The 24,854-nt window shown below is 39.1% G+C and overlaps 2 protein-coding genes and 1 pseudogene across 2 annotated transcripts in view; all 3 read left to right on the top strand.

Annotated features, from left to right (window-relative positions):
• The window catches only part of LOC125095623 (phosphatidylinositol 3,4,5-trisphosphate 3-phosphatase TPTE2-like), a 62,751-nt pseudogene extending 46,049 nt beyond the window's left edge, over positions 1–16,702 (top strand).
• Positions 1–19,786, top strand: part of LOC125096359 (28S ribosomal protein S31, mitochondrial-like) — a 764,428-nt gene extending 744,642 nt beyond the window's left edge. The window contains exon 8 of the transcript XR_007126153.1: positions 19,712–19,786. The gene's annotated coding sequence lies outside the window, so the exon portion shown is untranslated. The remainder of the gene's footprint in view (positions 1–19,711) is intronic.
• LOC125096362 (SAP domain-containing ribonucleoprotein-like) lies at positions 16,700–17,592 on the top strand. Its single transcript, XM_047723279.1, has one exon. It carries the CDS (start codon positions 16,717–16,719, stop codon positions 17,347–17,349), a length of 633 nt encoding a protein of 210 aa, XP_047579235.1. The 5' UTR covers positions 16,700–16,716; the 3' UTR covers positions 17,350–17,592.
• Positions 19,787–24,854: the final 5,068 nt, after the last annotated feature.

Here is a 24,854-nt window from a genome sequence, read left to right as displayed (position 1 = left end):
TCCTTTGTTAAGTTTATTTCTAGGTTATTTTATTCTTTTTAGTGCAATTGTAAATCAAATTGTTTTCTCTTTCTGCTACTTCATTATTAATGTACAAAAAAAACAATTTCTGTGCATTAATTTTGTGTCCTAAAACTTTACTGAACTCATGTATTCTAATTGTTTTTTATTAGGGTTTTAGGGTTTTCTCTGTATAGTATTATGTAATCTGCAAATAGTGACAGTAACTTCTTCCTTACCAAATTGAATGTTTTTTTTTTTTTTCTTGTCTGATTGCTGTGGTTAGAGCTTCCAGGAGTATGCTGAATAAAAGTGGTAAGCATGGACATCCTTGTCTTGTTTCTGATCTTAGAGGGAAAGCTCTCAATTTTTCACCATTGAGTATGACATTAGCTGTGAGTTTGTCAATATGACCTTCACCATGTTGAGGTATGTTCTTTCTAAACCCATTTTTTGGAGAGTTTTATCATAAACGATGTTGAATTTTGTCACATGCTTTTTCTGCATCTGTTGAGATGATTGCATGGTTTTTGTACTTCATTTTACTGACTTGGGGTGATTGATTTGCAAATATTGAGCCATTCTTGCAAACCTGGAATAAATCCCACTTGATCATGGTGAATGTTCCTTTTAATGTATTGTTAAATATGGTTTGCTAATATTTTGTTGAGAATTTTTGCTTCTGTGTTCCTCAGAGATAATGTTCTGTAGTTTTGTTTTTTTGTAGTGTGTTTGTCTGTTTTGGTATCAAGGTAATGCTGGCCTCATTAGGCTGTACTTCAAAGCTATACTTTCTTTGCTATCATTTTGGAATAGATTGAAGACAACAGGTATTAACTCTTTTTTAAATATTTGGTAAATTCACCTATGATCTGTCTGATCCTGGAATTTGTTGGGAGTTTTTTGATTAACAATTCAATTCTGTTAGCAGTAATTTGGTTTTTGAATTTGTATGTCTTCCTGATTCAGTTTAGGATGACTGTATGTTTCTAGGAGTTCAGCTATTTTTTTCTAGGTCATCTGATTTTTTGACATATAATTTTTTTTTTGGTAGTACTCTGTTATAATCTTTCGTACCTCTGTGGTGTTCCTTGTTAACTCTTTTGTCTCTGGTTTCATTCGGTTCCTTTTGTTTTCTTCTCTTGATCAGTCTGCTAAAGATTTATTGACTTTTTTATGTTTTGAAAGAATCAGTTCTTTGTTTCATTGGTCTTTTCTATTCTTAAAGACTCTATTTCATTCATTTATGCTTGTTTTTTATTAAATCTTTCCATCTACTAATTTTGGACTTTACTTTTCTTTTTCTAGTTTTTTTAGGTTTTTAGACTGAGGTTTTTCTTATATCTTTGGGTTGGCTGGTATCTCTATAAATATCCCTTTTAGGACTGTTTTCTCTGGGTCTCAAAGATTGACTATTGTGTTTTCATTTTCATTTGTCTCCATATATTTTTTAATTTGCTTTTCATTTTCTTTGTTGACTCATTTGTTGCTTGGTAGCATGTTGTTTAATCTCCACTGTTTGGTTTTCCAATTTTTTTTCTGTAATTGATTTCTATTTCACCCCATTGTGATCAGAAAATATACATGGTATGATTTAATCTTTTTAAATGTATTGAGACTTTTTTTTTTGCCTACCACGTGATCTATCCTGGAAAACATTCTGTGTGCATATAAAAAGAATTTGTATTCTATTGTTTTTGTGTGGCATGTCCTGTATTTATCTGTTAGGTCCATCTGATCTACTGTATTGTTCAAAGACACACTTTCCTTATTGATATTCTGCCTGTATGATATATCTATTTAAAAAGTGCTGTGTTAAATTCCCCTACTATTATTGTAATTCTCTTTCTCCCTTTATGGGTATTAATATTTGCTTTAAGTATTTAGGTGCGCCATTGTTGGGTACATAGATATTTATAATTGTTGTATCATCTTGTTCAATTGATTCTTTATCATTATGCAGTGTCCTACTTATTCTCTTGTAAGTCTTAAAGGTCTGCTTTTTTTGATATATTGTCACCTTGGGGGTTTTTTCCCACTTCCTTCTGCATGAAATATTTTTCCATCCATTCACTTTCAGCCTGAGTGTTTCCTTATATCTGAAATGAGTGTCTTGTAGGCAATGTGTAGATGTGTTTTGTTTTTTATCCATTGGGCCACCCTATGCCTTTTCATTGGAGTGTTTAGAGCACTTATATTTAAGTAATTATTTTCAGTGTGTACTAACTATCATTTTGATTGTTTTCTGGTTATTTTTGTGGTTCTTCTCTGTTACTTCTTGTTCTCTTTACTTAAGATTATAAATTTCTGTAGTGTTATTCTTGACTTTCCTTCTCTTTTTTGTGTATCTTTTATAAGTTTTGGGTTTGTGTTTACCATGAGGTTTATATGTGACATTCTATGTATTAAGTTGATGGTCATTTAAGTTCAAGCACATTCTAAAAAACTTTTTAAATCCTTCCTCCATGTTTTGTGTTTATGTTGTCATATTTTACATCTTTTTATAATTTTCTTACTTCTAATTAAGGCCTTTTCTCTTCCACTTTAAAAAGTTCCTTTAACATTTCTTTTAAGCCTGGTTGGGTGGTGATGAACTCCTTTAGCTTTTGCTTGTCTAGGAAACACCATCTCTCTCTCAATTCTAAATAAAAACCTTTCTGGGAAGTTTTCTTGGTTGCAGGTTTTTTCCTTTCAGCACTTTGAATATGTCATGCCACTCTCCTCTGGGCTGCAAAGTTCCTGCTGAAAACTCAGCTGATAGCCTTATGGGGTTTCCCTTTTATGTAACTTTTTGCTTCGCTCTGACTGCCTTTAAAATTCTCTTTATCATTAACATTTGACATTTTAATTATTCTGTGTTATGGTGTGGCCCTCCTTGGGTTCATCTTGCTTGGAATTCTATGGTTCCTGAACCTGGATGTTACTTCCTTCCCCAGGTTTAGGGACGTTTTCAGCTATTATTTCTTCAAATATATTTTCTACTCCTTTCTCTTCTCCTTCTGGGGCCCCAATAATGCAAATGCTTACTTATTTGATGTTGTCCAAGAGATCCCTTAACCTATGCTCATTTTTAAAAATTCTTTTTTTCTTTTTGCTATTCAGCTATCTTCTAGATCACTTATGTGTTCTGCATTTGCTAACTTCCTGTTGATGCCATCTAGTAGTTTTTCATTTCAGTTATTACATTCTTCAACTCTGATTTGTTCCTTTTTGTTTTCTATCTCTTTGTTGAAGTTACCCCTAAGGTCTTTCACTTTTTTCTCTAGACCAGTGAGCACCTTTATGATCATAACTTTAAACTTTTTATCAGGCATATTGATTATCTCTGTTTCATTTAGTCTTTTTCTGAGGTTTTGTTTTGTTCTATTATTTGAAGCATATTCCTCTGCCTCCCAATTTTGCTTGATTTTCTGTATTTGCTACTATGATTAGAACAGCTACTTATCTGAAACTTGAAGGAATGGTCTTGTGTCTGGTCTTCCCTTGTGTACACTGTGTGTTCCTAGTAACATTGAGGGGCTGGCTAGAATTGTGGCTTGTGTGATCTGTGGGTACTGGGGTGCTCCATGCGGGGGCTGCCCTGGTGGGATGGCCATAACTGAAGTGTGTCTGAGTCAGGTCATTCCTGGAGCTCTCCACATAGAGAGAGCACCCTGGTAGCACAGCTGAAGGTGAAGTGGCTGTAAGCAGAGGGTCCTAGGGCTCTACACACTGAGAGGACCCTTGCAAAATAGTTGAAGTGGGTGAAAGCTAGGTGTCCCATGGCTCTCCATGCAGATAGTGCTGAGGTGGAGCACAAGCTTAGGGAGATCCTGGTGCACCCTGCACAAGTGGCACCCCAGCAGGACAGCTGTTGAAGTAGGTATGAGTGAGGGTGCCTCAGGTTCTCCACACACAACTACTCCCTGGCAGAACTATTGAAGCTGAGGTGGGTGTAGGCCAGGGTGTCCCAAGGTGCTTACTGCAAAGGGCTCCCTCACAAGTTAGCTGGAGCCAAAGCAACTGTGAACCAGGAGGTCCCAGCACACTCTCTGCAGTAAGTGCCCTAGCAAGGCCATCTGAAGCCAATGTGGTGGGGGCCTGCAATGTTTCAGGGTGCTTTGCATGCATATGACTTTGATACAATGGCTGGAGGTGTAGTGGGTGCCTAGCAGGAGTGTCCCAGTGTGTGTCATACTGGGGCCATTTTGATAGAATGGCTGGGGCTCATGTGGGCTAGTGGCCCAGGGCTCACTGGGGCTGTATACCAGCCTGAATGTGTAAACCCTGCTATCTATACTATCTAGGTAGAAGGGGAGCATGAACTGTGACACTCAACAACCTGTCCAATCTCAAGAGATTTCTAGGAGCTTCCCTAGCATTTGGTGGAGTTCTAGGGCTACAATTTTTTTAATCCTAGTTGCCCTTTTAAACCATGGCTCATTTTCTTGCCCCAAGGCAGATGAATCTCTAACTGAACCCTCAGTATTGTCCCTCCCCACTATGGTTCACAGTGTCAGAGGTGGGGCTTCCCTTAATTGCTGTGCCTCCCTCTCTCTTGCAGTTCTCTATGTAGTTTCTTTATCTTTTGTTATGCAGAAGCTGTTCAGTCATACTTCAGGTATTCAGGAGGAACTATTCTATTAATATTTGTAGATTTGGTGTGGCCATGGAGAAGGTGAAGTCAGGGTCTTCCTACATCACCACTATGGAATGGAATCTCAGTTTTCCTTATCAGCTGCTCTGTAATGACCTTACCTCGCTGCTCTATAATGACCTTATGGCCATCCCACCATATACCTGGGATATGTGGGATAACTCCTATCTGCTACATATGTTTTCATCCTTTATTAGGCTAGCCTGGGTGTGTTCTTATGTAACAGCAAAAAGGCAAGAGCTAGAGTGGAATCTTATAAAGGTTTTTGCAATTACCTGCTTTATGTCATTCCGTTGACCAAATAAATTCATATGATAGAGCCCAATAGGGAAGGATAAAGTATTTGAATCATTCATGAAATCACTTAAGGCAGGGAAGCTTTTCTATACACGCAAAAAATTAAAAACAATAACTAGTCCATATTCATAGTCTTGAGACTTGGGCAGTCAAAATCAATTTACAAGTGTTCAAAAAGGTCTTAAGGAGAGTGTGAACCATATCTTATCTAGGTTATGTTATTTGTAAATAAGACATGATTCTACTACTCCCTTGACCAATTTTGAAAAATTTTCCAAACTGCTATTTAATGTGGAAACTACTTTATTCATTCCATAATGGGAATAGTTATGAAGTAATTTGACCAGGCTCCATTGGATGGATTATGGCACTTCAGGATAGCCATCTTCAAATTGCCAGAATCCGTCTCTAGGGATAGAGCATCCTTTGCCAATATTACTTTTCAATAGGTTGGGCTGAGAACTGTGAGTTAATTACAACTTGTCTAAATGGATTTATTTTTCTTTGTAGATTTAGTGGTGATAAATATAAATTTAGCAACACTTAATACTGGCTAGGGTGTTAAAAATCCACAAACTTCATTAAGTATGTAAGTCAAAGCAAAGATACTACTCTTGGCTTCTAGAGTGTTCTCTAGACCATTGAGGGTTTTTTTGTTGTTGTTGTTTTCAGTTCTTAACAATTATCTCCTTGGGGTATTGACAAAGTTTTAGTAAACCATGATCTTTTTACCATTTTTAATAGACATAATAGAAGAAGAGGTGATAAGTCATCAGTTTTCATAAAACTCATGAATCACAAACCACCCCCAAAATCATATCTACTATCCATATGAATATTTACCTTCCTCTTTTGCCAGAGTGCAGGCTTATGTCTGAGCTATTAGTTCAGGTACCTGGGCTGACTGAGAATGAGGCAGTGGAGCTGTGCTGGTGCTTGCATGTTCAATGATAACAACATATCCTGGACAGAGCATGTCTTTTGTGTTTTTAAGATGAAAGCCATCTACAAACTAACAAGTTTGACTAGAGGGTGTGAGATTCAGATATCGGCATGATCAATTTCTGAGAGAATGCGAAGTGGTAATGTAGTTCCCCCTCACTCTTAAGAGGGAATAAATTTGCAGGATTAGACTTTGAACAATGGATAGCAATATGTAAAGCAATGGACAGTAACATGTAGAGCAAACAGTAAGATTTCATATGCAGTAAATTTGCTAATATAAATGTCAAGTGTTTCCTAGAAGTAGCAAGATTGGACATATGTGGGAACAAAGAAGCAAGCACTATGGTGGAAGTATCAACAAGTGTGGCCAGTGCTGCCACAACATGCAGGCAAAGAGGTTGCACTTTGATCTCCAGATCATGGAATGTGCTATCTCAGTCGCTTCCAGTGTAAACGCTTCTGGCTAGTTAATATTTTGTGAACACAGAGAAAGGGTTGGCCTATTTAGGACAAAGTTGGAGGTTATTACAAAAAGGGTTTCAAGGAGTAGACAGCATTTCTCACTTTCCCAAGAGTTTCTGGAATTGTAAACTTAAGGCTATTGAGAAAAGGGAGACCTACATTACCTACATTGCTAAAAATCTTCTTAGTTAGCTTTTAGTTTTTGACCTTGGTACAATTACATATTCTTTGTTCTGGTTGAGGACAAAAACTATCCATCTAGTCCCCCAAAATGTGGTTTCTTGGCAGAGTTGAACTTTTAGATGCTTTTGTCTCTGTTGAGCTAGTTCATTTAAGAGGTATTTATAGTCTTCAGGTAAACTATTTAGATCAGAAAACACAGCAGCAAGTTATCTTTGTATTGAGTCAAGGATGGACTCTTGGAGAAAATTCAGACCTTGAGATCATTTTTTTTTAACATATAGAGAAATATGAGGTGATTTTTTTTTAAATCCCTAAAACTTAGCCATCCAAGTATTTTTTTAAAGATTTTTATTTATACTTGACAGAGAGAGAGAGAGAGATCACAAGTAGGCAGAGAGGCAGGCAGAGGGCGAGGGGGAAGGAGGCTCCCTGCTGAGCAGAGATCCCGATGCGGGGCTCGATCCCAGGACCCTGAAATCATGACCTGAGCCAAGGCTTAACCCACTGAACCACCCAGGCGCCCCCCAGGTTTTTCTTTTCTTTTCTTTTCTTTTTTCATTAAAAAAGCAAATGCTGAATATCTGTAAGTGTGGTATACTAAGGAAGAGTGCACATAAATTAAACACTGAAATGTTTGCTTATTGAGAGAATGAAGGGCAAAACAGTATTCTAATGGTTGTGTGATATTTCATTAGTGCTATAATCAAGCTTGAATGTTGGATAGTTAGGTGTCATTAACATTAGTAATGCAGCTGGTGGTGGGTATTATGGAGGGCATGTATTGCATGGAGCACTGGGTGTGGTGCACAAGCAATGAATTCTGGAACACTGAAATTTAAAAAACATTAATAATGCAGCATCAGAGGCAAAAACGTTTAAAGGCATAAAGCCTTTTCTCATAGGTTCCTAGGAATAAAATTACCTGGTTATGGAGTATGAGTATTTTGGGAGTTCTCAATATATATTGCCAAATCCAAAGGATTATGTTAGCAATAAATCAAAAGCTTTATTTTCATGCCATCTTTGCAAGCATTGGATTTTCCCATTTGAAAAGGAAAGGGCTAATTTCATGGGTGAAAATGGGATTTTATTGTTGTTAGACTTCTCTGTTGGTGAGGTGAACATTTATCTATATAGTTTGTTTTGCAGTTAAATTTTCTCTTTAATGAATTTATTTATGTCCTAGGCCCATTTATCTACAGGTTGAGGGAGTATTGTTTAAATTGTTTTGAGTTACTAGTTTATGCTAGTGTAACTAGTTTATACTTATTAGACATAGTTCCCATTCACTCCATTTTACTGAAAATGATTATTGTTTATTGCACTGTGGCATTTTTTTATGGAAATCTCAAATTTTTGAAGTCGAACCTAAATCTGTTGATCTTCCATTGATTCAATATTTTGTTTTTCTTGATCTTAAGAATTGATTAATATGCACTTGAACTTCTTAGAGATATTTGTGGGTTTTTTAAAATCTCTGATTCTTTACTCCATCTGGATTTCATTTTAGTGTAAAGGATCTCATGAAATCTTGATGCATATGAGTCTATTCCCCTTTCCAGCATTCTACAGACCCAGAGTATTTATCTTTTTTATTTACTATTTCCTACTGACAATTTAACCATTTGATCATTTTGATGTTTTTTCCTTTTCTCAATATGAAGCTAGTAAACATTGCTCAGGGTACTATACTCATCAATTTTTAAGCTTTTTTACAGTCATTTTGTTGTACAGAGACACATGGTCTGTGTGTGTTTCAAATGGATAAATTTGTTAGAAATACTGTATTTGTATGTGACAGTAACTGTACTTTAGATCACTATTTCTTATTTGAAAAGTTATGCATATATGCATATTTGTGTCTGTGTGTATATATATGCACATACACGCATATGTATTCATTTTAGAAAATATGCAAAGGTGATCCAAAAAAGTCTCCATATTGCCACCACTTAACTAAAATTTAATATAATGTGTTTATGTTTTTTATCATGCATATATACACAATCATACCACACATTTTTGCATTATTTATTCATTTAAATAGTGCATAGGTTGACTGTAATATCCAGATCATGATCTAAAAAAACTATCTATTTGGGCACCTGGGTAGCTCAGTTGGTTGAGCCTGTGATTCTTGGTTCTGGCTCAGGTCATGATCTCAGGGTTGTAAGATGGAGCCCCACATCAGGCTCCATGCTAAGTGGGGAGTCTAAAGATTCTCTCTCCCCCGCCCTTCCTCTTACTCATGTTCTCTCTCTTTTTCTAAAATAAATCAGTCTTTTTAAAAAATTAAAAAAATATAAATAACCTATCTATTCAAAAATAGATCTAGATAAGAATCATATATTACTATGAAATCATAATTTTCACATATTTACGTAAGGCTAGCTAACTGTCTCTGGTAGCTTTAAGCAATGTGTATTTATAGTAGAGGTTATTCAGGTAGTCACGCACAACATTGTGGACTATTTGAAAACCGTCAGTGCATAAGCTAGGACTTGGAATGTAGGTACTCTATTCCCTAAATCTCCCCTAAAAGGTGCTAAGTGAAGGACAAGTGAATAAAAGTTAATGACCATTCTGGCTTACTCCTAAGGAATAGCTTATATTGGTACCATATGGATTTATGTAAGACATGTGTCTATTTTTTTCTAGGAAGTTGTGCGGTTCTTAGATACCAAACATCAAGAACACTATCAAGTCTACAATCTATGCAGTATGTACATGGCCAGATATTTTGCTACTATTGATATGAAACAGATCACTACATATAAGATGATTCAGTCTTCACATTTCATTTAATCATAAGTATTTGGTGAGTGATGGGAAGTGAGTTTAAAAATCTCCATCTTGCATTGGTTCTGTTTTGTAGGGGAAAAAATAGCTCAATAGTATAAATGCCCTGTGGGGGAGACAGGAAGACTAAGTTGAGGCAGAGCCATTTTGGGTAGAATCTGCTCTCGTGGTGTTAGGTTTAGGAAAATACTTCTGTTTTCCCTGCTGGCTTGTGTTTTGAAGACAGACAATTCAAAAAATACATTTCCTAATTCACTAGGAGTAGGGTGTGAGGAGAGCAAAACCCAAATGAAAAAAATCCAAATAGTCAATAAACAAGGGAAAATATGCTCAAAAACAAAACCTGTAGAAAAAAGACTATATCCCCACTTAGTATTCTGTCTTGTCTTTTCCTCTTCCTGTATATTAAACAGACATTTTCAGGAGGCAAGCATTCTGGTTGGCCACATTTACTTCTGCTCTGTGGTAACATGTGATAATATGATGAGTAACCTACTAGAAAATTAAAAGTAAGGCCTGTTAAGTCCAAATAAGTTGGGTTACTCAAGATGGACAAATGACTGCTATCTCTGTTTTTCAGACCCTTAATATTCTTAAAAGCAACAAGAACCAGTAAGAAAGCTCCTTTTAATGGTGGATAAGGGGGATGCCTGGGTGGCTCAGTTGGTTAAGCATCTGCCTTTTGCTCAGGTCATGATCCCAGAGTCCTGGGATCGAGTCCCAAATCTGGCTCCCTGCTCAATGAGGAGCCGGTTTCTCCCTCTCCCTCTGCTACTCCCCCTGCCTGTGCTCTCTCTCTCTCTCTGACAAATAAATAAATAAAATCTTTTTTTTAAGTTAAGGTGGATAAGGCATTTATAATAAAAAGCATAACTTCTTCATAACTTGATCATTTTCTGTGTTTATTAGGCATAGCTATCTGACCTATGTATTATTTATTGTAGGTGTAAGAGCTTATAATCCTAAGTACTTCCATGACAGGGTCCAGCGAATCAAAATTGATGATCACAATGTCCCCAGTCTAAGGTAAATTTCATGCCAAGATGGCTGTCAAAAGAAAGCTAAATATACTGGGCTTGATTTTTTGGATGAATTTTAATTCAACTAAAAATTTTACATTTGAAATCAGTGAGATGGTGGCATTCGCCAAGGAAGTGGATGAATGGATGTCTCAAGATGACAAAAACATCGTAGTGATTCACTGTAAGGGAGGCAAAGGTAAAAATGTTTTTTAATTTTTCTTTTTCTAAATAAATATTAATTAAAGTATAAGAAGAAGGTACATACTGTTGTTAGTATTAATAGTTGTTAAAATTTTGGAAGGGGGGTCGCCTAGGTGGTGCAATGGTTAAGCATCTGACTCTTGGTTTCAGCTAAGGTCCTGATCTCAGGGTGGAGAGATCAAGTCCTTCAGCAGGCTCTGCACTCAGCAGAGAGTCTGCTTAAGTTTCTCTCTTCCTCTGCCCTTCTGCTCCCCACCCTGCTCTCTCTCACTCTTTCTCTCAAATCTCTCAAATAAATGAATAAATTTTTTTAAAAAATAGTTAACATTTTTTGATGTTTGCTTCAAGACTAAAGGAAGGGAAGGAAAGGAAGTGGGGGGTGGAAGGTAAACACTAAAGGGAAGAAAATAGGAATAACAAAACTAAGAAAGATTGAGCATATTTTTTCTTGTTTATTGACTACTTGAGTTCATTTTTGATTTGCAAAAATATCTATGAAAGTAAAAATGTTTAATTTTAGTTTTTTTTAAGATTTTATTTATTTATTTAACAGAGATCACAAGTAGGCAGAGAGGCAAGCAAAGAGGGGGGTGGGGGAAGCATGCTCCCCACTGAGCAGAGAACCCGATGTGTGGCTCGATCCCAGGACCCTGGGATCATGACCTGAGCTGAAGGCAGAGTCTTTAACCCCCTGAGCCACCCAGGTGCCCCAAAAATTGTAAAATTTTTTACAAAAATTGTAAAATTAAAAAAATTTAATTGTAAAAACTGTCAGAGGACTTTTTTTTTTTAATAAACATATAATGTTTTTATCCCCAGGGGTACAGGTCTGTGACTCGCCAGGTTTATACAATTCACAGTACTCATCATAGCACATACCCTCCCCAATGTCCATATCCCCACCACCCTATCCCTCCCCACTTGCCCCAGCAACCCTCAGTCTGTTTTTTGAGATTGAGTCTTTTATGGTTTGTCTCCCTCCTGATCCCATCTTCTTTCATTTTTTTCTTTTCCTACCTCCCCAAACCCCCATGTTGCATCTCCACTTCCTCATATCAGGGAGATCATATGATAGTTGTCTTTCTCCGACTGACTCACTTCGCTAAGCATAATGCCCTCTAGTTCCATCCACGTTATCACAAATGGCAAGATTTCATTTCTTTTGATGGCTGCATAGTATTCCATTGTATATATATACCACATCTTCTTTATCCATTCATCTGTTGATGGACATCTAGGTTCTTTCCATAGTTTGGCTATTGTGGACATTGCTGCCATAAACATTCGGGTGCACATGCCCCTTCGGAGCACCACGTTTGTATCTTTAGGATATATACCCAGCAGTGCAATCGCTGGGTCATAGGGTAGCTCTATTTTCAGTTTTTTGAGGAACTTCCACAATGTTTTCCAGAGTGGCTGCACCAGCTTGCATTCCCACCAGCAGCGTAGGAGGGTTCCCCTTTCTCTGCATCCTCGCCAGCATCTGTCATTTCCTGACTTGTTAATTTTAGCCATTCTGACTGGTGTGAGGTGGTATCTCATTGTGGTTTTGATTTGTATTTCCCTGATGCCGAGAGATGTGGAGCATTTTTTTATGTGCCTGTTGGCCATCTGGATGTCCTCTTTGCAAAAATGTCTGTTCATGTCTTCTGCCCATTTCTTGATTGGAGTATTTGTTCCTTGGGTGTTGAGTTTGCTAAGCTCTTTATAGATTTTGGATACTAGCCCTTTATCTGATATGTCATTTGCAAATATCTTCTCCCATTCTGTCAGTTGTCTTTTGGTTTTGTTAACTTTTGCTTTGCTGTGCAAAAGCTTTTGATCTTGATGAAATCCCAATAGTTCATTTTTGCCTTTGCTTCCCTTGCCTTTGGCAATGTTCCTAGGAAGAAGTTGCTGCGGCTGAGGTCAAAGAGGTTGCTGCCTGTATTCTCCTCAAGGATTTTGATGGATTCCTTTCTCACATTGAGGTGCTTCATCTATTTTGAGTCTATTTTCATGTGTGGTGTAAGGAAGTGGTCCAATTTCATTTTTCTGCATGTGGTTGTCCAATTTTCCCAGCACCATTTGTTGAAGGAGCTGTCATTTTTCCATTGGACATTCTTTCCTGCTTTGTCAAAGATTAGTTGACCATAGAGTTGATGGTCTATTTCTGGGCTCTCTATTCTGTTCCATTGATCTATGTGTCTGTTTTTGTGCCAGTACCATACTGTCTTGATGATGACAGCTTTGTAATAGAGCTTGAAGTCTGGAATTGTAATGCCACCAACTTTGGCGTTCTTTTCTACATTCCTCTGGTCTTTTCTGGTTCCATATAAATTTTAGGATTATTTGTTCCATTTCTTTGAAAAAAATTGATGGGATTCTGATGGGGATTGCATTAAATGTGTAGATTACTTTAGATAGCATAGACATTTTCACAATATTTTTTCTTCCAATCCATGAGCATGGAACATTTTTCTTTTTCTTTGTGTCTTCCTCAATTTCTTTCATGAGTACTTCATAGTTTTCTGAGTACAGATTCTTTGCCTCTTTGGTTAGGTTTATTCCTAGGTATCTTACAGTTTGGGTGCAATTGTAAATGAGATTGACCCCTTAATTACTCTTTCTTCTGTCTCGCTGTTGGTGTATAGAAATGCAACTGATTTCTGTGCATTGATTTTATGTCCTAACATTTTACTGAATTCCTGTACAAGTTCTAGCAGATTTGGAGTAGAGTCTTTTGGGGTTTCCACATAAAGTATCATATCATCTGCAAAGAGTGACAGTTTGACTTCTTCTTTGCCAATTTGGATGCCTTTAATTTCTTTTTATTGTCTGATTGCTGAGGCTAGGACTTCTAGTGCTATGTTGAATAGCAGTGGTGATAAGGGACATCCCTTCCGTGTTCCTGACCTTGGCGGAAAAGTTCTCAGTTTTTCTCCATTGAGAATGATATTTGCTGTGGGTTTTTCCATAGATGGCTTTGATGATATTGAGGTATGTACCCTCTATGCCTATACTGTGAAGAGTTTTGGTCAAGAAAGGATGCTATACTTTGTCAAATGCTTTTGCAGTATCTCTAAAAGTTGGATATTCATCCTTTCTGATGAGGCATAATATTCCTTTATATATATACACCATATCCTCTTTATCCATTCGTCCGTTGAAGGGCATCTTGGTTCTTTCCACAGTTTGGCAACTGTGACCATTGCTGCTATGAACATTGGGGTACAGATGGCCCTTCTTTTCTCTTCATCTGTATCTTTGGGGTAAATACCCAGTAGTGCAATTGCAGGCCACAGAGTAGCTCTATTTTTAATTTCTTAAGGAATCTCCACACTGTTTTCCAAATGCTTATGTTTTTAAATTAAGATAAATGACTGAAGGTAAGTATGTATATTTTTATGCTTCCCTGCCGTACTTGACTTGATTGGATGATAGGATATGTACTGTGTCTGTGACTGTACACAGCCACAAGGACATGGAATCTGCAAAAGTGTTTTTCAGATGGGAATATACCAGTTATAGAGACCCAGGGATGGCCTCCAGACAGAACTGAAATGTTAACAGTCTTTACCACTGAGAGCAGGGTTGGTAATAGTCAGGATTTCCTTTAGCAAGAAACTTTTATGTATCACAGCATGAGGTGGTAAAAAGTCTTTTTTGGAAGTACTTGGCTTAGAATGTTTTCCAAACTATGGGTTGTAAAATAAGTTTAGATGTTCATCGAAAAAAAATAAAAAGAATTGGAAGTAGTATATATCTAAAGTTAAGAGGGTAAGCTTGAAATTACACAAAGTAAGTTCAGCATACACTGGCTAAGACAAAAGCTACAGATAAGTGTAGAAATAAAAGACACACTGTATTTTTTAAATCACATTTTGTATAGCAGGGCAAAAATATAATTTAGAGTAAAACATAAAATTTTGAGGATGAAATAACATGAAATCAAGGGTTTGCTTTAAAATGCTATAGGGAGTGCCTGGGTCACTCAATTGGTTAAGTGTCTGACTCTTGATCTCAGCTCAGATCTGGATCTTAGGATCATGGGTTCAAGCCCTCCACTGGGCTCTGTGATGGGTGTGGAGCATACTTACAAAAAGTTTAAAAAATGAAATGCTGTGGAAGAATGGAGGAAGAAAAACATGGAAGGAAGGAAGAGGAGCGAAACAAGGACAACAATAATATATACTCTGGGAAACAGATATATGGGGTTTGTTATACTGTTCTCTTTACTTTCATGTATGTTTCATAACACACTTAAAGACTCAAAAATAGAAGGAAAAAATGGGTGTTATAAATGCTATGTCATTTTTTGGGTTCTGATCATGTTTTATCTTTTATAGGTACTTTATTTATGTTAGTTGGAAAAACAGGGTGTGTAATTAGTTCTTAACTGGTAAGTAGCTCTTTAGCTCTAGGGTCCTAGAGGAGACTTCACTGGCTCTGCCCGTTAACTGCAGTCCCCAGCAGCAGGGATTCAAGAACAGTATACACATGCGCACATGCCTTTGTGCACACGGGACAGAATTCTAGATACAACCTCAGAGCAATGAAACAGCTTTGGCTATTCTTGAATTGAAATCTTTTGAACAAGCACTTTAAGAGGGAAAGAAAATCGATCCCAAATGAGCCCTTTGAATATTTCTGACAGCATCTTTATACCAAGTACTGCTATGAACAGGTTGTTCATGGACTAACTTCTTTTCTTTTGCAGGAAGAACTGGAACAATGATTTGTGCCTACCTTATTGCCAGTGGAATATTTACAACTGCAGAGGTAGGAAAGATGTTACTACAGATGATCTTGTGCTGATTGAATCTGATAGTTCTGAAACCTCACTGGTAGGATGTTAAGATGGTTCTTTGAGTCATGGTACTTAATGAAGTTGTGATTAAAGATCCACTTATTAGAAAGCCTCATTTTGATATGTCCTTATTTATTTTTTTTTCCAAATTTTTCTTTACATTCTAGTTAGTTAATATACCATATTTCCTAGTTTAATTTGCACTGGTTAGTAACTGAGCTAGATGCCTCTTAGTCTGGGCCAGGGCTAGGGTGAGGTCAGTGAGAAACTCCCCTCAGGCACAAAATTTAAGGGAATGCCAAAATTTTCAGTAATTAAGAGAAATACTCGAATGCAATATGTTTTAAAATCAAGATTAATGGAAAAAAATCCATGATGTCTACAGTAATACCAACATCTTAAATAAACGTAGGGTCTATTAGGGACAGGATTAAAGGTGGGGGGTAAAGTCAATCTGTCCAAGTGTAAAACAACTCCACAGTCATAATGCCTCCTACAGCTTAGTTGCTCCCAGCCCCATTCTTATGCCCCCAGTTAGGGGACGGTCTCCTTCCTCACAAGAATAATATCAAGATTGGTTTGGTAGTTTCTCCAAAGGACCTCCAACATCCCTAGAAGCACTAGGTAGGTAAAAGGTACACTTTCCAATGCAGAACAAAATCTCTCTTTGATGTTATTAACCTCTCATAGTCAATATCTGTGGGATCTAGTAGAGGCTGGGTCCTCTGAAAATTTCTGCAGAGACAGGGTGGGCTATTTCCAGTTCTTAAAGTGGGGTTCTCAGTCTTATTTCTGCCATGATTGTGCTGAGAAGTTCCCACTGAATGGACATGGCCAGCAGCTCTGCTCCCCACTTGGCCAGCAGTCTGAGAAGAGAAACTTCGGGTTATCTCCAGTGCCCACTCTCTGGTGCCACCATCAGCTTTATTCCTAATTTGAGACACACAGGTTAGGAAAATGGAGGCTCTTCCCCAGTGTTTTCCAAACTGGGTCCAATCTATCAGTGAATTGTAAAGTCAACTTGTTGGGTTGTGACTAGCATTTTTAAAAATAAAATGGACTATATTCGAATCGAAAATATCAAGAGGTAAGTATTGTTTTGTAAAACTTTGGTTTCAGTTGTATGTGAGTTCATGTTTGTGTAAAAAACCTTGATATGATTTTTTTTGTTGTTAACTTTAGTTTGAGTAACCTCTGCCTAAAGGCTGCAGACTTAAGGAAATAATGTGCCCTTAGAACCTTTAAGAATGCCTTCCACAGGAAAAGAAAGTGCATGTGAGCCACGACTGTGTTGCCCCCTTTTCCTAGGAGAGCCTTTATTATTTTGGAGAACGGTGAACAGATAAAAGCACCAGAACTGAGTGGACCAGAGGAGTAACAAGATGGTGGCGGAGACGGTGGAGCTCCATAAACTGAAGCTTGCTGAACTTAAGCAGGAATGTCTTGCTCGTGGTTTGGAGACCAAGGGAATAAAACAAGATCTCATCAACAGGCTCCAGGCATATCTTGAAGAGCATGCTGAAGAGGAGGCAAATGAAGAAGATGTACTGGGACATGAAACAGAGGAAGAAGAACCAAAGCCCGTAGAACTGCCTGTCAAAGAGGAAGAACCCCCCGAGAAAACTGTTGATGTGGCAGCAGAGAAGAAGGTGGTAAAAATTACATCTGAGATACCACAGACTGAGAGAATGCAGAAGAGAGCTGAACGATTCAATGTACCTGTGAGCTTGGAGAGTAAGAAAGCTGCCCGGGCAGCAAGATTTGGGATTTCTTCAGTTCCATCAAAAGGTCTGTCATCTGATGCCAAGCCTATGGTTAACCTGGATAAACTAAAGGAAAGAGCTCAAAGATTTGGTTTGAATGTCTCTTCAATCTCCAGAAAGTCTGAAGATGATGAGAAGCTGAAAAAGAGGAAGGAGCGATTTGGGATTGTTACAAGTTCAGCCGGAACAGGAACCACAGAGGATACAGAAGCAAAGAAGAGGAAAAGGGCAGAGCGCTTTGGGATTGCCTGATGAAAAGCTCTTAATGCTTTCTGTTCTCCAGTGGTTTCCATCTCTCTGACTTTTCTTGGTCATATATATACATAAATGCACAGTCATGTGCCTAGGCCCTGCCTTGCAATGAGATAGCATGTACCCCGGGTACATCCAGGAACTTCAGCAGCAGTTTGACTCATTGCTGTTCCAACTTTAAGGTTGTTGTTCTTGTGTTGTTGTTTTTTAATTATTATTTTGCTTGTTAATAAAAAACAAATAGAAAAGAAAAAAACAAAGCATCAGAACTAAATTTCAGGGAGTTGAAACCCCTTCTCAGGTAAGTTGTCATTCTTAAAAGGGGGGACCTTGGGGGAGTTCAGCACCCATTATTTAGTTTCACTGTGCACTCTTTTCCCCTCGTGATCCGGCCGCTACACTCTGGTGCCGGTGACAGGCCTGGATCCCTCCCAGGGCCTGAAAGCCATGTCTATGAGTACCCCCTCCCCGGCACACACACACCCTGCCCTGGGGAATCCTGGTCTCCATTTAACATTGGTTACTGCTTACGGAGTTCAAGAGTTGATTCCTTCACAAAGTAGAGAGGTCTAATTTCTAAGATTCCAGACTTGAAGATTATGGAAAATCACTAGCCTTTGATTTCTCTCTGAGAGGAAATGAGTCTTTCACAAACCCCTACTTGGGCCATTCACCTCTTGCAGAACATCTCATGTGTGTGTGTGTGTGTGTGTGTGTGTGAGAGAGAGAGAGAGAGAGAGAGTGAGAGAGAGAGAGGGAGAATCAAAGAAAGAGACAAGAGGGGGCTGCCATATTTTGAAAGAAAAAGGGGAAATTAACATCTTACCAAACCTATTCTATTCCAGACACTATTATACTTTGACATATATCATCTCATTTAATACTAAGAAAATCCATGTGAAATATATGCAGTTACCCTATTTTATCCTTTAAAAAATATTTTATGGTGAATAATTTCAAACATAAAAAGCTGAGACAATCCTATAATAAATCCCCTTATACTCCTCGCACTACTTCAACCATCATTTTAAATCGTGTTGCGTTCATTCCCTCCCCACTCTCCTCACATGCACACACACACACACACACACACACAGACCCCTTCCCCACAGAACCCAGATGACTGTGGAGGAAATCGCAGTCATTGGGTCATTTTATCTCACAAGTATTTTGGAGTGACATTCACATAGAGTCTCGAGGGTAAAAATACCATAACACCATTGATCATATCTAAAAATATTATATCTTAAGGGGCACCTGGGTGGCTCAGTGGGTTAAGAATATAACTTTTAATTTCAGCTCAAGGTCATAATCTCGGGTCATGAGATCAAGCCCTGCAACGGGCTCTACATTCAATGGGGAATTCTGCTCGAGATTCTCTCTCTCCTTTACTTCCGCCCCTCTGCCCCTCTAAAACAAATAAATAAATCTTTAAAAAAATAAAAATAAATAAAAATATCATACCTTGGGGCACCTGGGTGGCTCAGTGGGTTAAGGCCTCTGCCTTTGGTTTGGGTCATGGTCCCGGGGTCTGGGATCGAGCCCTGCCATGGGGCTCTCTGCTCAGCAGGGAACCTGCTTCCCTTGCTCTCTCTCTCTGCCTGCCTCTCTGCCTCCTTGTGATCTCTGTCAAATGAATAAATAAAATCTTTAAAAAATATATACCTTAATGATACCTTAATCATGTCCAATTTCTGGGGCAGGTGGGTGGCTCAGTCAGTTAAGTGTTTGCCTTCAGCTTGGGTCATGACCCTGGGGCTCCCTGCTCACTGGGGAGACTGCTTCTCCCTCTCCTTCTGCTCCTCTCCATGCTCTTGGTCTCTCTAATGCACACACTCTCTCTCAAATAAGTAAATAAAATCTTTAAAAAATACACTCAAGCTGGCCGCAGGGACAAGAGCATATGTATCTTCGTTAGAGGTGTGTGGAGCTCAAGTCCTTTCGTGATGAGGAGGGTACTCTCTGCCAGAGCACAAACCTTCCTTGAACTTAGTCACAGTTAAGCCTCCACCCCCAGACTGAACTTTTCCACAGTCGTATTAACTACGTCTTGGTGAAATGTTGTAGCGCTTTCCCTGGGTCTGGTTAGGTGTCCTTTCAGTCGAAAGTGGCCTATAGGAGCAACATGTGACTCCCTTCTTGTTTCTTCCCCACAGCACAGAGTTCAGAATTTTTCTTCTAAGGGAGATTCAGTCATGAGGCAGCAAACATAAGCATGCCTCATCATATAATGGCATTCAATAATTCTTTAATTAATGATTCTCCCTAAATTCTATGTAAAAATAAAAACAAGAACAAAATCAGGAATGCTGAGGATAGACTTTTCACCTCCACTTAAATTGAGTCTTCTGTTGTTTTGCAGAATAGATATGTTGGATATTTTGCAGATGTGAAAAATATCTACAACATGATTCTCCAAGAAAAACACTCAAGATTTTAAAAAATCGTTATTCATTCAATTCATGGTAAGTGATTTATGTGTCATTGATGAGTTGGCCAGGAGGGCAATGTTCTGACTCATGAGGCATGAGATGGTTGCTCCCATGTGTGTACCAACAATCCCAACTCATGGCTATCCTTTTATGCATCCTCACGTATAACCGCTCCCGGTGGAAGAGCCCAGAAGCCCTTAGATGTCCTCTCTTCACCAGTTTGTGGGGGCTCCATCCCCTTCTGTCTTCTATTCTCCCTGCTGCCTTGGCTTCAGCCCAGGGTGGGCTTTTAAGAATAGGACCTCTGATGGAGAAGAGAGGAAGGGCTCATGAGCCCTGGAGACCACCTCTCCCTCATGTCCACCACTAATTCAGGGTTCATGTGGCAGCCCTGTACCATTTGCTCACATGAGCCTTTCAGAAACCTTCTTTTCCCTCTCATCATCCTGGTCTCTCCCTCTCCCCTCCCTCCTGCTCCCTTAGTCTCCTTATCCCCAGCAACTCGAGATGTCTTGATATGTCTTAAATACACAAAAGTGCCTTCAATACCCAAACAACAAATGACATTTGTTGCCACAAATTCTCTTTAGAAATAACTACCAAGTGCCTGCTTTGGGCAAGCCTCCTGCTAGTGTTTCTCTGCCCTCAGGAAGGAGAGGAATGAGTGCATATGGATATAATGAGCTGACCACAGTGTTGGGGCACACACAGACTGGACCCTGCCAGCTGAGGGTCAAGGTCAAGGATAGCTTCCTAAGGAGCACCACCCAGGTCTTCCTTACTGGAATCTACGTAAACACAGAAAGGGGGTTGGGAGAAACCTGGGGTCGGTCGGGCTGAGGGTGGTGGTGGGGGGCATCTTTCAGCCTCCTAGCTTCTATTAGTTATTACCAGGAGTAAAAATCCTGATCAATGTTAAAAGAGCTGACTGTTCTCCTGCTTTAAGAATGTCAGGAGAGAGACTGGGATTTTCCATCATGTAGGGAGGCAGGAAAATTAGATCTTCCATCTCTGGGACTTAAGAAATGAAGGGGAAGGGGAGGGGGAGAACCATCCTCAAGTCTTTAATTCTCCATCAACCACCCCGCTTCCTGCACAGCTCACAGGGGATGTGGCAGAACAGGGCCACCTCAGTGGGGGTGGGCTGGGGCTTCACTCTCACTGCCCGAGGTGCAGCAGGGAGCAATGCTCTGACTCCCCAAAGTTAAACCATGACCCATGCAGAGGTGCCGGGTCCCTCATGAGTAGTATGGTGCCGGAGCACTGGTATCCATCCCAACAGGCTTGTATTTTTAGCCTTCTGTGGAGTCCCAAAAAATAAGAGCTAGATATATATATATATGTTTTAACATTTCATCCAATTATTCAGAAATAAAAGAATCCTTTAAATATATTTATAAACTGCATAGTAAAAAAAAATTACAGTTAAGGTATAAAATGCTTTTTTCAAATTATTTGTATATCCCTTCCTCCCCACCACACACACAGAGGTGGTGGTGAGGAGTTTCAATGGATTACCACAATCGGATTGCATCGGTTTCTGGCTTGTGAAAACCAATGTCAACCCAGGAGCATTGTTTCTGTGGGAAATTTTGTCTAGGTTTCCAAACAAGCATTGTGCAGGCAGACCCTTGAAACACGGCCCATTCAGGCAGAAGGCTGCCTGTGTATAAAAATTAGCAACTGTTGGTGAAAAGGCTTTGCAGACTGCAAAGTCCTCTAGAGAATCCATTATGACCGTTTCCTTGACTGTGTGTGAATTAGGAGGGAGAGGGTTGTCGTGGGTCCTAATGGCTGACCTCACTCAGAATTCCAGGTGTTGCCATACCTCCCCAGGCAGAGCCAGGTTTGTCCAACAGGTGTCAGAAGGTAGGGGACAGCAGTTTTGCTCTGTTCCCTTCCCACATTCAGTGGGGTCCTGCAAAAAGAGTCGACCACTTTATTCTAGACCAGGAAAAGCAACATGGTTAGCCACTGGAGCAGTTTCTCCCACCAAGAAATAGAAACGCAACCATAAAACCAACTCAGTGGTAGGAGAGCCAGAATTGTGTCTGAGTGTATGCTCTGCTTTAGTTTCTTCTTTGTTAACAATGGGACCCACGGTATCTATACAGACCCCCATGAGTATTAACCGTTCCAGACAGACAAATGGGGATTTGGTCCAGTGGAATTTTAATGTATTTTTCTAACATGAATAGTGAGATTGGGAATTGTTTCTCAAAATTCTAAGCTTAAAAATGTTTTTAATAAGTTCTAGAATTTCATATGTTTCTGTCTGATGTTATACCCTTAAGACTGTGACTTCTCTGCTATTATTTTAAATTTTATGTAAACTGCAGAAACAATTAAAACTGGAAGGTGCGGAGATGGAGAACAGAGGAGCTAACCCAAATGGATAAGTACTGCAGGGGAAAACTGGGAGAGGGTTTCATGTGTTTGGTTTGCTAGTCTCAGGCTAACAAATAGATTCTAAAAGTCCAGTATGAGATGCCTCATGGAGACTTCCAAACAAAATTGTAATCTTAGCAGCTGTTCAGTACCATGTGGGTCCAGACTTCAGAGCCAACTTAAGAAGGACTACATGGTAAGTTACCAGTGTTTCTGCACCCATGTAAATAATCAGGCCAAAGCTAATGACACCAGCATTTTTCTCCATATATATATATATATTTTTTTAACTTATTATCCTCTTATCACATTGTTAGCTTGCCCAACAAACTGTACCCTCTAGGCTAAAAATTCTGTTCAGTTGGACACTCTTGGTGCCCCATCAAGATCCCATTGGATCCCTTCCACCAGCTCTGTGATCCCACCCCTCCCAGCCTCCACCCCATTTACTATAATCCTTGGAGGATTACTACTGGAGCCAACTCTTTTAGAGCCCCAAATCCCTGAGAGTGTCACCACCCTGTTGGGCAGCCCATACGCAATGACTAGCAGCTATACAAAAACTCAACTCCTTTGCTTCCAAGTGTGACAAACTCTGCAGTATAAATTACACCAAAGAATTTCCCATGGATCAAGCTGAATCTGCTGAATCCCACCCTTCCTTGTCTCTTATGAAAAAATTCCTCCTAGGAGCACTTCCTTCATAAATCACTAGTACCCAGAGTTTGGTTTAGTGTCCACTTCCGGGAGAACTCAACCTGTGATCATCCATTTACTTATACTGAGGTGTAGTATTTATAACACTGTATTTCCTTGGTCTCTGTCAGGTGATATACTGTGTTGCAAATTGCATGAGGACAGAGACCATTATTCATTCGTCTTTGAATCCCCCAGATCATGACACACACAGTTGGAGCTCAGGAGATCTCTGTGAAGTTGACTTGAACGAAAATGTCTCTGGCATGTCTCATCACACCTGTCCAGCCCCCTTCATCCACTTCTCTGATTTTATTCCCCACCTCTCTATCCATCCATAAATCAGCTCTAGCAACAGTGGCTTTCTTCCTCTTTAGTTGTTGTTGTTGTTGTTGTTGTTGTTGTCATTCTTTTATAGTAACGATTCTTGGACTTCTATACATTGTCTCCCCCTTACTTTTATAAACATTTTCTCTATTAAAATATACTTGACACAAAATGTTGCATTCATTTTAGGGGTTCCTGAGTGGCTCAGTTGGTTAAGCCTCTGTCTTCGGCTCAGGTCATGATCTCAGGGTCCTGGGATGGAGCCCCACATCCAGCTCTTGGCTTAGCAGGGAACCTGCTTCCCCCTCTCTCTCTGTCTGCCTCTCTGCCTACTTGTGATCTCTGTCAAAGAAATAAATAAAATCTTTTTTTTAAATGTTACATTCATGGGGCACCTGGGTGGCTCAGTGGGTTAAGGCCTCTGCCTTCGGCTCAGGTCATGATCCCAGGGTCCTGAGATCGAGCCCCACATTGGGCTCTCTGCTTAGCAGGGAGCCTGCTTCCTCCTCTCTCTCTCTCTGCCTGCCTCTCTGCCTACTTGTGATCTCTGTCAAATAAATAAAATATTTTTTAAAAAGTTAATCATTTTAGATACATAAACTAGTGATTCAACAAGTCTATACATTGTTATGCTCACAAGTGTACTTACCATCCCTCACCATACAACACTATTAGAGTGTCACTCACTATGTTTCCTATGATGTACCTTTTATCCCCCAAGACTTACTCATTCCATGACTGGAAGCCTAGATCTCCCACTCTCCTTCACCTGTTTTGTGCCTCTCCCCAACTGCCTCCCCTCGGGCAACCATCAATTTGTTCTCTGTATTTACAGGTCTGGTTCTACTTTTTGTTCGTTCGTTCATTTTTGTTTATTTTTTAGATTCCACATATAAGGAAAACTACTTTTTGCATTTGCCCTTTTCTGGTCTGGCTTATTTCACTTAGCATAATACCCTGTAGGTCCATCCATGTTGTCACAAGTAGCAAAATCTCATTCTTTTTATGGGTGAATAATATTCCAGTCTATGTATACATACACACCACCTCTTTATTCATCTATCAATGGACACTTGAGTACTTCCACATCTTGGCTATTGTAAGTAATGCTGCAGTAGATATAGAGGTGCAAGCACTGTGGGCAATACTATAAAATTTCCTCACGAAATTAAAAGTAGAATTACCATATGACCCAGTAATTCCACTACTGGGTATTTACCCAAAGAACATGGAAACACTAATTTCAAAAGCTATATATGCCCCCTATATTTATTGCAGCATTATTTACAATAGCCAGTATATGGAAGCAACTCAAATGTCCACCAATGGATAAATGCATAAAGAGAAGGTGCATATACACATATGTATAATGGAATATTACTCAGTCATAAAAAAAGAATGAATTTTGTCTTTTGAACAACATGAATGGACCTAGAGGGTATATTGTTAAATGCAATAAGTCAATCAGAGAAAGACAAGTACCATATGATTTTATTCACATATGTAATTTAAGAAACAACAAAGAAAAAGACAAAAAACTAGAGTCTTAAGTACAGAACAAACTAGTTACCAGAAGGTAAGTGGGGTAGGGGATTGGTGAAATAGATAAAGATGATGAATAGTACACTGACCTTGATTATATAGAATTGTTGAATCCTTATA

The sequence above is a fragment of the Lutra lutra genome, chromosome 3, assembly GCF_902655055.1.
Source record: "Lutra lutra chromosome 3, mLutLut1.2, whole genome shotgun sequence".
NCBI classification, from domain to species: domain Eukaryota; kingdom Metazoa; phylum Chordata; class Mammalia; order Carnivora; family Mustelidae; genus Lutra; species Lutra lutra.
This window is presented reverse-complemented; position numbering and strand designations above follow the sequence as displayed.